The 14,251-nt window shown below is 36.0% G+C and overlaps 1 protein-coding gene across 3 annotated transcripts in view; it reads left to right on the top strand.

The window, feature by feature from the left end:
- Positions 1-14,251, top strand: part of CADM2 (cell adhesion molecule 2) — a 491,388-nt gene that overhangs the window by 162,128 nt on the left and 315,009 nt on the right. Inside the window, exon 4 of one of the 3 annotated variants that reach the window (XM_017848169.1) lies at positions 738-849. The exons of the other annotated variants lie outside the window; for them this stretch is intronic. Coding sequence (XP_017703658.1) covers positions 789-849 — 61 coding nt within the window. The 5' untranslated portion in view covers positions 738-788. The remainder of the gene's footprint in view (positions 1-737; positions 850-14,251) is intronic. 3 annotated transcript variants of the gene reach the window in all.

Below are 14,251 nucleotides of genomic sequence, written 5' to 3'. Positions count from 1 at the left end.
AACACACATACATATAAAATAATTCATTTATTTATCCAAAATTTCCAGGGACTCCTGGAAATTTATCAGTTTAAGAAAAAAAGTTGCATACTGTCGTATATTACAATGTAGTGGCCATTACGAAGAATAAAGTGGAAAAATGAGATAGGAATACTTAGGCAGAGGAGAGAAGAGAGTGGTTCTAATTTTGAGTTGGCAGACCAAGAAAAGTGAACATCTGAACAGAAAATTGAGGGTGAGGGAGCAAGTCATATCAATGGAAACAATCCAAGAAGAGGAAACAGCAAAGACAGAGGCCTTAAGGCAGGAAGTGGCCTAATGTATTTAAGGGATATTCAACAGCCCTGTAAGAATAGAAAAGCACGAGCCTGGCACAACATGTTAGAGAAAGGGTCATAGAGGGAAGGAGACACAGGTCATGTAAGGATTTTTGATATCCTTCAAGTGAAGTAGAGAGCCATAGGAAGTCTGAGCAGAAGAGAAATGTGCACTGGCTTAGTTTTAACAGGATCAATTTGGTTGCTCTGGTGAAAAAAGACTGCCATGAGAGTTTTTTTTTGGATGCTTTTCCAAGAATCCAGGGGAAAAAAATGAGTATAATAGGATGAGAATCATAGCACTGGAGGTAAAGTTATGTCTAGTAGAATTTGCTGACTGGAAGTAGGACATGATATAGAGGATGGACTGTAGATGTTTTGTTTGTTTTTTTGTGTTTGGCTTTACTTGAAAACTGGAAGGACAAAGTTACATTTACAAGATTGAAAAGACTGGAGGAGCACAACAAAATAATGAGAGCTCAGTTTTCATCGTGGAAATTGAAGAGACCTGTTAGACATTCATGTGAAGATGGTAAGTAACAGTGGGGTTAATAAATGTGAAATTTAGAAGAAAGTTCTACACTTTCGATAAACTACCTGGAAACCATGTGGACAGTCAATAAAAACATGAGACTGAATGAGCTCATCAAATGCATGAGTGTAGCTAGAGAAGAAAGCAAAAATGTTAGGACTTGAGCTCTCACATACTCCAACCTTAAAGAGATCAATCAGATGGTGAGAGTCAGAGAAAAAGAAGAAAATAAAAAAATAAATAAAACGGAAGAAAATGTATTTACAAAGGAAGTGGTGTTCAGCTGGGGCAAATGCTCTTGATAAGTCGTGATAGATACAAATGGATTTACCAATGTGGAAACAAGCAGTGGTAACCTTGGTAATTGCCAATTACTATATGATATAGAAATTAATCATATAATCACCAGAAGAAATTGGCTATTGTGAAACAATGGTACAATAAGATTCAACTACAGGGAAATTCACCTTAGTGAAAGAAGGCTAGGAAGATTTCTTGGAGAAAATGATGGTCAGAAAAAAGCTGAATAACTTGTGAGAATTAACTGGGCAACAAACAGAGGGAAGAACTGCCCAAGTCAAGGAAATGTCAGCAGGGGACTAAAAGACAGCCAAAAGAGTTTCTGGAGAACATCAAAGGGAACCAGGGTTAAAATTAGAGAGGATAGATAGGCAGCCCATGCAGTGCCGTGAAAGTTACAGGGTTTTCTTTTTTCTGTTTTATTTTTTTAAATTATTACTTTTTGCTTGTTTGTTTTGTTCTTATTCTAAAAACAATGGGAAGCCAATAAGTGGTTTTAAAAGGGAATAGAGGTAGTGATAGGGGTGGTGGAATATTCTTACATTCATGCTTTGAAAAAGATCACTGACTGCTCATGAAAAAACAAATTAGTTGAGACTACTATAGATGACAAAGAGAAAAGGTGAATTGCCTGGAAATTTACAATAGTCCAGGGAGAAATGATGGTAGATTGGCCCGGAGTGGTCAGTGGTAATGTCAGAGAGAAACTGGCAGATTCACAAGAATAGAAATTCCTTTCAAGAATACAGTTGAAACAGTTAGCAGTCAGAAAAAATTAACTGAACTTGAATTAAGTAGGTGCCCTTAAATATTTGTAAATTATTTAAAACATTTTGTTATTCTTCATTTCTCTTCATTGTCATCAATACTGAAGACCAACAAGCAGACAGTCCTGACCTTGTCCTCGTGTCAGGGTTAACAGGAAAATACATTTATGGTGTACTGTGTAAGGCAAGTGAAAGCAAAGGGAAAACGACAAATTTTATTACTGGAATAATATAAGAAGATAAGGTCTTCTTTACCTAAAGTAGTTCTTGTCTATATTATGGATTCTCTTAATTGAAAATTTCATACATATAAACAATTTAGGTAGGAGGAAACTGTATATTAAAAATAGCTTGTCAAGAATGACATGCCAAAGCTCATGTCAAAACTGCACACCTGAATTGTATATTCTAGTTGTTTCTATTCTGAACAGGGCAGATGAAAAGTTACTTGTACATTTGATTCTTGACTATAGTGCAATACAAGGTTATTTTAATGACATCCAAGCAGCAACAATGTATCTGGCCTAAACTTTGAAAGAGTCATTCATTTAACTCACTCTTTTTTTTTTTTTTTTTTTTGAGACGGGGTCTTGCTTTGTCACCCAGGCTGGAGTGCAATGGTGCCATCTCAGCTCACTGCAACCTCCATCTCCCTGGTTCACGCCATTCTCCTGCCTCAGCCTCCCAAGTAGCTGGGTCTACAGGCGCCCGCCACCACGCACAGCTAAGTTTTTTGTATTTTTAGGAGATACGGGGTTTCACCGTATTAGCCAGGATGGTCTCGATCTCCTGACCTCGTGATCCGCCCAGCTCAGCCTCCCAAAGTGCTGGGATTACAGGCATGAGCCACCGCGCCCGGCCTAATTTAACTCACTCTTTATGTGTCTTCCCATCTTGGCCAAGCAAAAACTACCAGCAGAACAGGATTTCAAAATGTTCCCATGTAATCTGTTTTCTCTAAGATGGGATAATCATCTGATGGGCACTGAGTCCACTTAATAAGCATGCTGTCTAGAGACAAGGCAGGAATGCTATTTGGCCTGAACAATCACCAAATAGTTCATGAAGTCATTACCTTCCACCTCAGCCGGAAGTTATCTCGGGAAAGACAGTCAAATCTCTTGGCTGCTTCCCCAGAGTCTGAGAATCCCAATGACATACATTCACGATGGCATAGGACTGTGATAGCATATTCAAATGGAAACTAGGAAATAGAGAGCAAATATCTGTGCATATTAGATACAGCTTCCCTTAGAAATAGAGATAGATGCTCCTATGTAATCTGATATTTGATTTATTAAAGACCTGAATTCTGACTGTCAGCAAATAACACATCACTTTTCATGCATGAAATATTTTTTCCTTATAAAACTGAGGGATTAATTTAGATTTAGGTAAAATGTAGCTTAGATAAAAGATAGGTTTTCAAACTCTTTACAAGCCTTTTGGGAAGTGTTAACAAATGCTTTGGGATTTTTCACACTCAAATGTTATTTAATGCATCTGGCACAACAGGTGGCATGGCCAGTAGGTCATTTCAGCATGATAATTTGACTTTATATTTATTAGAGCAAAATATGTGTTTAATGAGTGTTTCTCTTATCAGTATTTCAATAATCATAACTCACCATATCTCTCTTTCTTTTCTGCCTTTTTTATTTTAAATATAACGGACGGACAGGTTAAGGGAATGCAAGTTTTAAAAAGTCTTAGTCATTTTCAGGAGATTTCTTAAACAACCCACAGCATAGTAAGGGATAGAGATATACTAAAAGAGCATTTCTTATCATCTTTATTTGTTCTATTTTAAAATGGAGCAACTAGAACTGCATTTAGTGACACAATAACTCATTCACATTTAATTATTCATCTATTCATTGCCCAAATATTTGTTGAGTTTATGTGTAAGACCCTAGTCCAAAGTAGTTGTAATATGTATTTTATATTTTAAAATCGATTTCAAAACTTAACAGATATATAAATCTCAATGATTTAAAATAAAGTATATATATCACCAAACATGAATATATGTTTAAAAATTAATTTAAAAAGACTACATATGATTTTCACAAAAAATTACCCCAGGAAAATAAACATCACCATTTTGCCTTACATTATGACATTTATCGTTGGCTTCCTAAAACATAACGGAAAGGAAGTTCGCATCATCAGTTTGTATATTCTATTATTAACTTTGACTTACACTGATTTCCGTACCGAAGTAAGTTTTGACAGAATAGAGTCATGCTACTTTGTTGTTCAAAAGTTCTCTGTAGCCTTAAAGGTAACTGTCATCTTGTAAGTAATGTTTCAAAGTAGATTAGAGTCTGAACATTAAGTTTTAGACATCAATTATATTATCTTTATAACTTATAAAACTGATAGAGATGAATACATTTAGATACATTCTATGTTATTAAAGTTTAAACAAATTCATCAGGATCTGTTTTCTTTCAAAATTATATAACTGTCTTAGCTCCATCGATCATTCATGAAAACATAAATGAGAAATTCAGAATTAACCCTGAATAATTAGAGAGGAGGAAAAGTAACTTAAGGGGAATAATAATGTTGCTGAGAAATGAATAAGATGACAATACCATGATTAAAAATTCATATAAAATTAAAGTTGCATAAATTATAAGGAACACAATGTGAAAGGGTGTTCTTATTTTGAAAGATAATAAAAAGTATTTTAGTTTTAAATATCAAAGCATTTATAGTTACAGGTGAGGAAGCACTGAAAATAGACAAAATTTAAATCATCATCTAAATATCAGAAAATGTATCAGCTATCTCATATAACATAAGCTATTGTTGGTAACTTTAAAAACAAAAAAAGCATGTCAAGAAATTAACAATTTTAAAATCGATTTCAGATATTTGATAATTCTTCAGAATTTGATAATTCAGAATTTGATAATTCTTATTATCAAAGCCCGTGATAGTGATGCCGAAGTCTGCATTCAAAACAATTACTTTTTTTTCCAGCTATTTAAAGTAATATGCAAAGTGCAAACGGGAGATGAAAGATTTAATTCTTATTCTTGCAACTGGATTCAGCTTAATCAGTTTTACTTAGAGAGAGATCTGTTATGAGTAACAGTATTACGTTAAAAGTAGCCACATGCAGTTAATGTCAGGGTGAAACAACTGAAATCAAAGGAAATGAATGACAGAACCATTCTCGTTTGAATCCAGTTGGAATGCATGATCAAGTGGGTCACGTTTTGTTTTCTAAGGAATTTGGTAAACAAGTCTGTGTCTTTTTGATATCTGTACACAGAGTGTACTATTGCTACTCCTTTGATCTTACAGAATGTTATAGTCTTCCACAGGTAAACCGATTGTATGCCCTATCTGTATGCCTTATTCCAGTGAGCCCTGTAATAGCACTGGGTGCAGTAGCTTCAGTAGTAAAGATAATGAACTCTTCCTGGCACTGTGGAGGTCAAATGATTCATACTTGTCAATAGTAATTCCAAAGAGTTGCTTATGTGACCACTATTTCAATCTAATTTATTATTCTTTAGGTTTGTTATTTGGAAGGCCTTAATTTTTGCTCTGTGTTGGTATTTATCATTATTATTTGCACTATCTTGTTTATTCTCCCTCTTTTTTGCTTCTTTTTTCTTTTCTTGCAACTATAAAGAATATGAAGCCATAATCATGCTCTCTCTCTCTCTCTTTTTTTTTTTTTATCTATGCAGTTTACCACCAGATCCTGCAGTTTTTAAAATTACATAAGAATTCACATTGATATTTAAGAGTTTCAAATGCCTAAGCATCAGCTGGCTCCCTTCAATTAATTGCTCTTTTTCTGCACGAGGAATCTGCCCACACAACTTACCTCGATGTACTTGGAGTCAGTTTCTTCTGACTCACTGTAGCAGCTCTGTAGCTTTCCGACTGTGATTAATTCTCACATCTGATATTAATGTATATGCTCACTCTTAAGTCGTATTATCTTCATTTAGATCTTGGTTCTATACTCACCTGATCTAGCAGTTTTATCCAGAATAGTCCAAATAAGCACAGGTAATTCTAGTTCAGGACAAGAATTCTCCTCCTTTCTCCAAATGAACAGGCACTTTTATGTTTCCAAGTGCCACTGAAACATCAATTTACTGAGATACATAGTAGCAGTTAACATAATTAAATTGAATCACACAATGAGATTTGTTCAGGTCTAAAGGAATTAATAGAACTACAGGCAAAGAAGAGGTTAAAATTCTTCAACCATTTTACCTGAGCATCTGAGATGTTTAGATATCATCTTCTATTTCAGCATAAGGAGATCTAATTTCAGCCAATAGCTGCCCTGTTTATATTTTGGAAACTTCTCCAAATAATTGGAAAGTGCATTAGTGCGAAGTCACTTACTCCTGTCTTCGATGATTTATTTCCCCTCAGGAGAAAAACAAAATAGAGTGACTTGTTATTCAGTTGCCAAATAAAAAATTGTCCGGGTCTGGCATGGTGGCTCATGCCTGTAATCCCAGCACTTTGAGGGGCCGAGGCAGGCAGATCACGAGGTCAGGAGTTCCAGACCATCCTGGCCAACATGGTGAAACCCCATCTCTACTAAAAATACAAAAATTAGCCGGGCATGGTGGTGCATGCCTGTAATCCCAGCTACTCAAGAGGCTGAGGCAGGAGAATCACCTGAACCCGGGAGGCAGAGGTTGCAGTGAGCCGAGATCGTGCCATTGCACTCCAGCCTGGGCGACAGGCAAGACTGTCTCAAAAAAAAGTTGTCTCACTTATGGAAAATTCCGTATCTTTTCCACTACCACCTATATTATTCAAACTGAGATTTAAAAATCAATGTACTTGTTACTCCACCCATTTGAGTTATGTATTCTCCTCTTTCATTCACTTAAAAAATAAAATTGAAACTTATTTATTTTCCTTAAAAAATCATTCTATAGTACACAGACACTATTGGAAAATAATATTTCATAAATCAGTTGAATTATAAGGAATCATGCAGTGAATTCCTAAACCCCAAACACTTCTTTTTTATAGCTTTTGCTTCCTTAGAAGTTCTAGACGGATATAAGTTATTTGTATGTCCAGTAACTCGACTGCTTATTATGTGTTTCGCACTGCTGTAGCAGCTAGATTTGAAAATAAAGGACGTTTTCCAGCAGTACCTAACACTTACGATCACATTATAGAATACAAAAGCACACGCTGACTTTTTCAGGAGTTTTAAAACAAGTAGACTGTTATTTTATTTTCCTCATTAGAGGCTTAGACATTGGTCAGAAGTAGCATTGTGACAGTCATCCAGTGGTCCCTATGCCAGGTTATAGGCATTGGCCTGAGAGGTATTCTTTTACATTCAGTGGATGAATTCATCTGATGAAGCATGTTATAGATGTTATACATACATATCTTTCTACATATGTTAACCTTCCCTGAGACCTTGTGTGGGAAAGCCACTATGAAGACATATTCTAAATAGGTCACTCACTGTCATGATCTGGTTGTCTCTCCATTATGACTCTCTATTATCCACAAGTACATGATAGACCCTTAAGATCATAAGTTAGATTGGTATTTTTTAAAATTAACTATCAGTGGCTTAAATTATAAATGAGATATAAATTGCTGTTTTATTAATACTATTTGATAGAGTAGTTATTTCAAAGCAAAAATTAAAAATAATTGGAGAAATCATAAAATATAATTTTGCAAAATGGATACTTTGAAGCTATGTTGGCAATTACAGCGTGTCTGAAATCTTCTATCTAAGATGTTTATTTTCCACATTAAAGTATATTTAACTGTTAATATGATCTTAGCATTTCAGTTGGCAATCCTTTGACATTCCTCATATCCAAAGACAAAAGCCATCTCCAGGACATAAATAAAACTTTCCCATGGAGCTTATTGGAGCACTTTTCAAGTTCCTATCCAGCACCATCATTCTACAATCTGTTTTCTTTAAAAGGGAATATATTTCAACTGAGATTTTTCCTCTTTGACTGCATGTTATATACGTACTTCACTGACTTAGTTCTTTCTACTCGGTGATCACATTTTCCTCTTTCTGAGTCTACTGATTTCTGCAATTTATGGACTGGAGCATCTCTCACTACTCTCTGGGTGGTTTATGTAAATAACAATAATAAAAGGCCCCGAAGCTGCATCCCCATTCCCAGTGGTTTCCCACTGACCTCTTTTCAGCTTGAAAAGGTTCTATCTATTGCTGATTTTTTTCTTCCTTCCCACTGGCAATTTTCAGCCTACTGTGCTGCTTCATCTCATTTCTTGACTCTTTCTTGACTTAAGAATTAATTATTGAAATGTATCAGATGCACTCTGAAAATGTCAGTGTATTTGGTTGGATTTACTAAAAAGCACAGCTTTTCAGCCAACATGATATTGGAGCTGAATTTCAAGTAGCGCCTTTCTCCACACATCCTTTTCACAGGCAACACAAACACATAATACAGATGATCTATACCATCTCTGAAAAGGTTTGTGCTGCATACGGACATTTGTCTCTATCACTTTAAAGCAGAATGTTTACCTTTGCATTTTACTGCCTTTTTTCTCCCATTGAAACTTTAACAAACACTTTGTATAGAACTACAAGAGACTCACAGAAGCTGTCCATCTATCCTCCTGCCTCCTAACCAGCCTGGGGCTAATTTAATCTGTCCAATTCAGACAGTTATTGATCCAAGTAAAAAAAAGAATTCACAACCTCCTTTGGATTGGGTAGAATATTCTACAAACCTGTTCTCACACATCCAGACACAGGAATTCATACACTGAATAGAGCAAAGACGCAGCTTTCAAGTGAAAACAATTTAAACACAAAGGTTAAAATCACCTGAAAAGAGATTCTAAAGTATTTATTAAAACATCTCAGTTATAGTTTTAGGAAGAAAAGAGATGTTTTAAGTGATAAGACACATTTTAAAAGATATTTAAATAAATATATATTTACGTAGTTAAGATTTCATCCATGTTAAATTGTAAAATAATTATTAGGCAAGTTCTACTTTAGGTACCTCTGTTTCAATGGTGTATACAAATAACAAAAGAGACAAAATCCCTAGCCTCATAGAGCACATACCCCAGTGGGGGAAGATAAACAACAATAGCAAGATGAGTAGACATTCTAGTCATGTTTAAAGGTGATCAGTACTGTGAGGAGAACACAAGGAAGGGATCTGAGACATGCCTAGAGGTAGGGCAACTGCTATTTAAACTGGACTGATGAGCTGGGTGCAGTGGTTCACGCCTGTAATCCCAGCACTTTGGGAGGCCGAGGCGGGTGGATGGCCTGAGGTCGGGAGTTCGAGACCAGCCTAACCAACATGGAAAAACTCTGTCTCTACTAAAAATACAAAATTAACTGGGCCTGGTGGCACATGCCTATAATCCCAGCTACTAGGGAGGCTGAGGCAGGAGAATTGCTTGAACCTGGGAGGTGGAGGTTGCGGTGAGCCGAGATTGTGCCATTGCACTCCAGCCTGGGCAACAAGAGTGAAACTCCACCTCAAAAAAAAATAAATAAATAAAAAATAAACTGGACTAATGGAATTCATGGAGTGTACAGTGATGGTTACCAGAGGCTAGGAAGGGTAGTGAGGGATTTAGGGGATGGGAGAAGGAATGGCTAATGGGTACAAATAAATGGTTACAAAGAATGAATAAGATCAAATGTTTGATAGCAAAATGGGGTAACTAAATTCAATAATAATTTAATTGTACATTTTTAAATAATCAAGAGTATACTTGGATTGTTTGTAACACTGTGGATAAATGCTTGAGGTGAAGGATATCTCATTTACTCTGATGTAATTAATACACATCGCACGCCTGCGTCAAAATATCTCATATACCCCATAAATATATACATCTGCCACATACCCACAAAAAATAACAATAAAAAAAGTAAAGATAAATAATAAATAAATAAATAAATAAGTAAATGGAATACTCAGGGTAAGGTCTTAATGAGAAGATGATGTTTGGACAAAATGAAGGTGGGAGGGAGCAGCCACGAGGCTACTGGGGATGAGCACTACGAGTTAAGTATAAGACCAGAGCAAAGACCCCGAGGCAGGAGTATACTTGCCATGCTTAAGGAGCAAGGGGTCTAGTATGGGTGAAGAAGATGGAGGCCAGGATCAAAAGGAAGTCAGAAGGAGAGAAGAGTAGATGAAATAGATGGGGTAACAGGACCTGGTTGCACGGGGCCAAGTAGGCCAGCTCATGGACTCAGCTTTTACTCTGAGTGCAATGGCAAAGCATTGGAAGGACATGCTCTGCCTTATGAATTTCAATGGAAATTATGGTTGCTGTATTGGTGAGGGTTCAAGATGTTATTATAATACTATAGGGAAGAGATAATGGTGGCTTTTATTATGTGCTAGCATGGAGTTGGTGAGAAGAAATTGCATTTAATTTAAAATTATAGCCAGGGGGATTTTCTGGAAGTTTGGAGGCAGAATGCAAAGAAAAGAAAGAGTCAAGGGTGTCTCTAAGGTTTTGGCTGATTGTTAAAAGCCCAAGCAATTTCTACCTCAGTGGCTTTTGATGTTATTACTGGATTGCCATAAAATAATTGTGCATAATGAGGTTCTAGTTGCTCTTTGGGGAAGTTTTGAATTGAAGCTGTTAAAAATAAAAAATCTCCATGCTTTCAGAAAGTACTAGTGGCCGGGCGCAGTGGTTCACGCCTGTAATCCCAGCACTTTGGGAGGCCGAGGCGGGCAGATTGTGAGGTCAGGATATCAAGACTATCCTGGCTAACACGGTGAAACCCCGTCTCTACTGAAAATACAAAGAAATTAGCTGGGCATAGTGGCAGGTGCTGTAGTCCCAGCTACTTGGGAGGCTGAGGCAGGAGAATGGCGTGAACTCGGGAGGCAGAGCTTGCAGTGAGCCGAGATCACGCCACTGCACTCCAGCCTGGGCAACACAGCCAGACTCCATCTCAAAACAAACAAACAAACAAACAAAAGTACTAGTAATGATTCAACATTTTTATTTTGTTGGCTAATGGTATTTTTCTGACTATGTATCTTCTTTTATTTCTTAGTTGACCATAAGTGTTGTTGATCTTTTCATTGTGTTGGAGTGGGGAAGGTTAAAGTTGGGGGTAGGCTTTGATTCTGAAATAACAAATAAATGGATCATGCACAAAATAAGAAAAAATATAGGCAAAGAGAAATTAACAAGGAAGGAGTCTCAGAAACAAAATACTCAACATGATTCAGAAGTAAAATATAACTCTATATAAAGAATGTTATGTGGGCTGGGTGTGGTGGTGCTCGCCTGTAATCCCAACACTTTGGGAGGTGAAAGTGGGAAGATCACTTGAAGCCAGGAGTTCAAGACCGGCCTATGCAACATAGCGATACCCCATCTCTACAAAAAAATAAAACTTATTCAGGCATAGTGGTGCATGCCTGTAGTCCCAGCTACTCAGAAGGCTGAGGTGGCAGGATGGCTTGAGCTGTTGAATGGAATTATGAAGTTAGATCTTACTTCTAAATCATGTTGAATATTTTCTTTCTGAGATTCCTTCTGTGTTAATCTTTCTTTTGCCTATTTTTTTTAATTATTATTTTCTCGATGTTCCATTTATTTGTTGTGTCAGAATCAAAGCCTACCCCCAACTTTAGCCTTCCCCACTCCAACACAATGAAAAGATCGACAACACTTATGGTCAAATAGGAAATAAGAGAAGATACATAGTCAGAAAAAAATACCATTATCCAACAAAATAAAAAGGTTGAATGATTTCTAGTGCTTTTTGAAAGCACGGACATTTTTTATTTTTTATTTTAACAACTTCAATTTAAAACTTCCCCAAAGAGCAACTGGAACCTCAGTATGAACAATTATTTTATGGCAATCCAGTAATAACCTCAAAGGCCACTGAGGTAGAAATTGCTTGGGCTTCTAACAAGTATTGCAGCTGTACAAGATTCCTTCTTGCTTATTTCTGATTTCTGGAAACACAGCTGTTGATCATTAGCATTGTTATTTAATTACATAAATAGAACTGATGAATGTATATTTGGAAAAGCCCTGTGTGTTGCTCTCCACCTACTCATTGAAAAAAAAGGCTTTAGAAGGAAAAACATGGAGAATTTGTATTGTAACATCAATATTCTAAGCACAAAAACAAGTGTACCATATAACTGCATTTTCTAAATTCAACAAAACGGTATTTTTGCCATCATTTGGTATGTGCCTGCCCTCCTTCTTTTCTTTTTCTCTTTCTCTTTCATTGTCAGTATTTTCCTCATATCTCTCATGCCTGTGGCACCATCCTGCAGCTCCTGAATAAAAGTCTCTTTCTCTACACTTACTGTCTCATGTCTGCTTTAGAGTCTTATCCCAGTCCTAAGATCTTCTGAGGAAAAAATTCTCAGGAATCCCTCTGAACCATCTAGAGCTTGCATTGTCTTCCTGTGACTCAGGGGGTAACTCTCCCCAAACCCCCCTTCCAATTTCTCTTCTACTCATTGATTTTTCTTCATGTTGCCAGAGACAGATGTGTCTTATCTCCTCACCTCCATCATGTCTTTTCAAATCTTTCGTTAAGTCCAAGTTTTTTCTCTTAGAGCTGAGGCTTTTAAAATAAAAAAGCCAGGAAAGACTCTGTTTTCCTCTAATTTTGAATTTACATTTTTCCTAATGTCGGGATACTGAATAACCTGACTTCTGCCTCATTTTGGAAGGTAAAACAGGATGAAGAGAAGACCAAAGCAGATCTGGAAATATAAGAAAAATATCTAATGATATTTCAAAAATATTAACAATGACTACCAGAAATACTACAAATAACATCCTATAATCGCTTGACTCTTAACATTGCTTGTTTACCAATTCATCAATACCAAGGAATTTGACTTACATTTTGGAGAATTATGTATCCTGTTTTCAATGTTTTCTTTTACTCATGCATTCTTCATCTATGAAGCTTCCATCTTATGAGATGGAAATGAAATAATTTCTTAAAATTAGAAATTTCTTTTATGATCACCTATAAATAAATAGTTAACACATTAGTTAAACACAGATCTTCATATTATGTGACAAACAATATTCTACTTAACACTTCCTTGAATGTTTGTATATTAATGGAAATAAATTGTCTGCCCTCCAATTAGAAGGAAAGGGTAAATAAGATACTTGTAGTAGATGATGAGAGATTATTAGGATACAGGAGAAAGTGAAGGCAACATCAGTGGGAGAAAAAGAACGAGAGACAGAGAATCAACCTATCTTGACTGAGCTGCTTCAAGAATGGTAAAACCTTTATTCTTCTATGATGTTCTGGTGCCTTACAAATAAAAAGAGGATATTACGTGGGTACTACAGCAGCAATACAATAAAGAGTAAAAATCATTGGTCCCAAATGTAATATGCAGATTGTTTCAGTGTTTAAAATAGAATGAAAAATTTGTAAATTTATGAAAATTTAGAATCTCCTTAATTCCATAAATAACCACAGTCTCCCATGAGGTTATCAAAACTGCTAGCCTAACCAGGTTTGTATTAATTTACTTTTTAATATTACTCATTTTGACCATGAGGAGCAGTTTCTGAATGAATTATGTGCTGTAGGATGACACTGTATGGAAAGGAGAACTAGAGTGGGCCTCATATGAGGAGGCATACCAATTGATACAGTAAAATTTTTTGATATAAAGGAGTTTCCCCTATAAGCTGGGATGGCATTTGATGTAAAGAAATATGGTTCATTTTTAATGTTTTATTATAATATAAAACATCTTTTCAATGTGTTTTAAAATTCCTGTGTATGAAATCGTTTTATAAATTGAGAACTTTTACCCCTGTTGAACCATAATCTCCATTAGTAGAAAAAAAAGATTATGTAGATTTTTTTCGCTATCAAACTCTCAGGAACATTCCTCTTCCAGACATCAAAGACTTTCTCTCATCATACTGCTCTTAATAGGCCTCAATGTTGTTAGCTTTTAAAATAAAAGTACGGAGAAGTTCATTTACATTCTTCCTATAATCAACTTTATCTTATTTATGTCTAGACATCCATTTAAAAAAAATAAGCGCACAGCATTGCCAAAAGAAACGAAGCAGGCAAAATAGCCTAAATTGTCCTTGTGTCTCCTTTCTAGTCAATTTATTTCTCTACCCAGGTTTCTGATGGGTATCTGTGTTTGTGTAGGAACTCTGACTGTATCTACTTCAGCTGAATGCTCACTTATCTGAGTCTAATAATATCAGGGCCCTAGATGCAAATAGGATGGAGAAGACTGGAAGAGAGATTGTGTTAGTCACACCACACATTGCTCAGTTTCACATCATCTGAA

This window comes from Rhinopithecus bieti, unplaced genomic scaffold, assembly GCF_001698545.2.
Source record: "Rhinopithecus bieti isolate Rb0 unplaced genomic scaffold, ASM169854v2 scaffold_29976, whole genome shotgun sequence".
NCBI lineage: Eukaryota > Metazoa > Chordata > Mammalia > Primates > Cercopithecidae > Rhinopithecus > Rhinopithecus bieti.
Note: the sequence above shows the minus strand (reverse complement) of the source record. Positions and strands in the feature narration are given on the sequence as shown.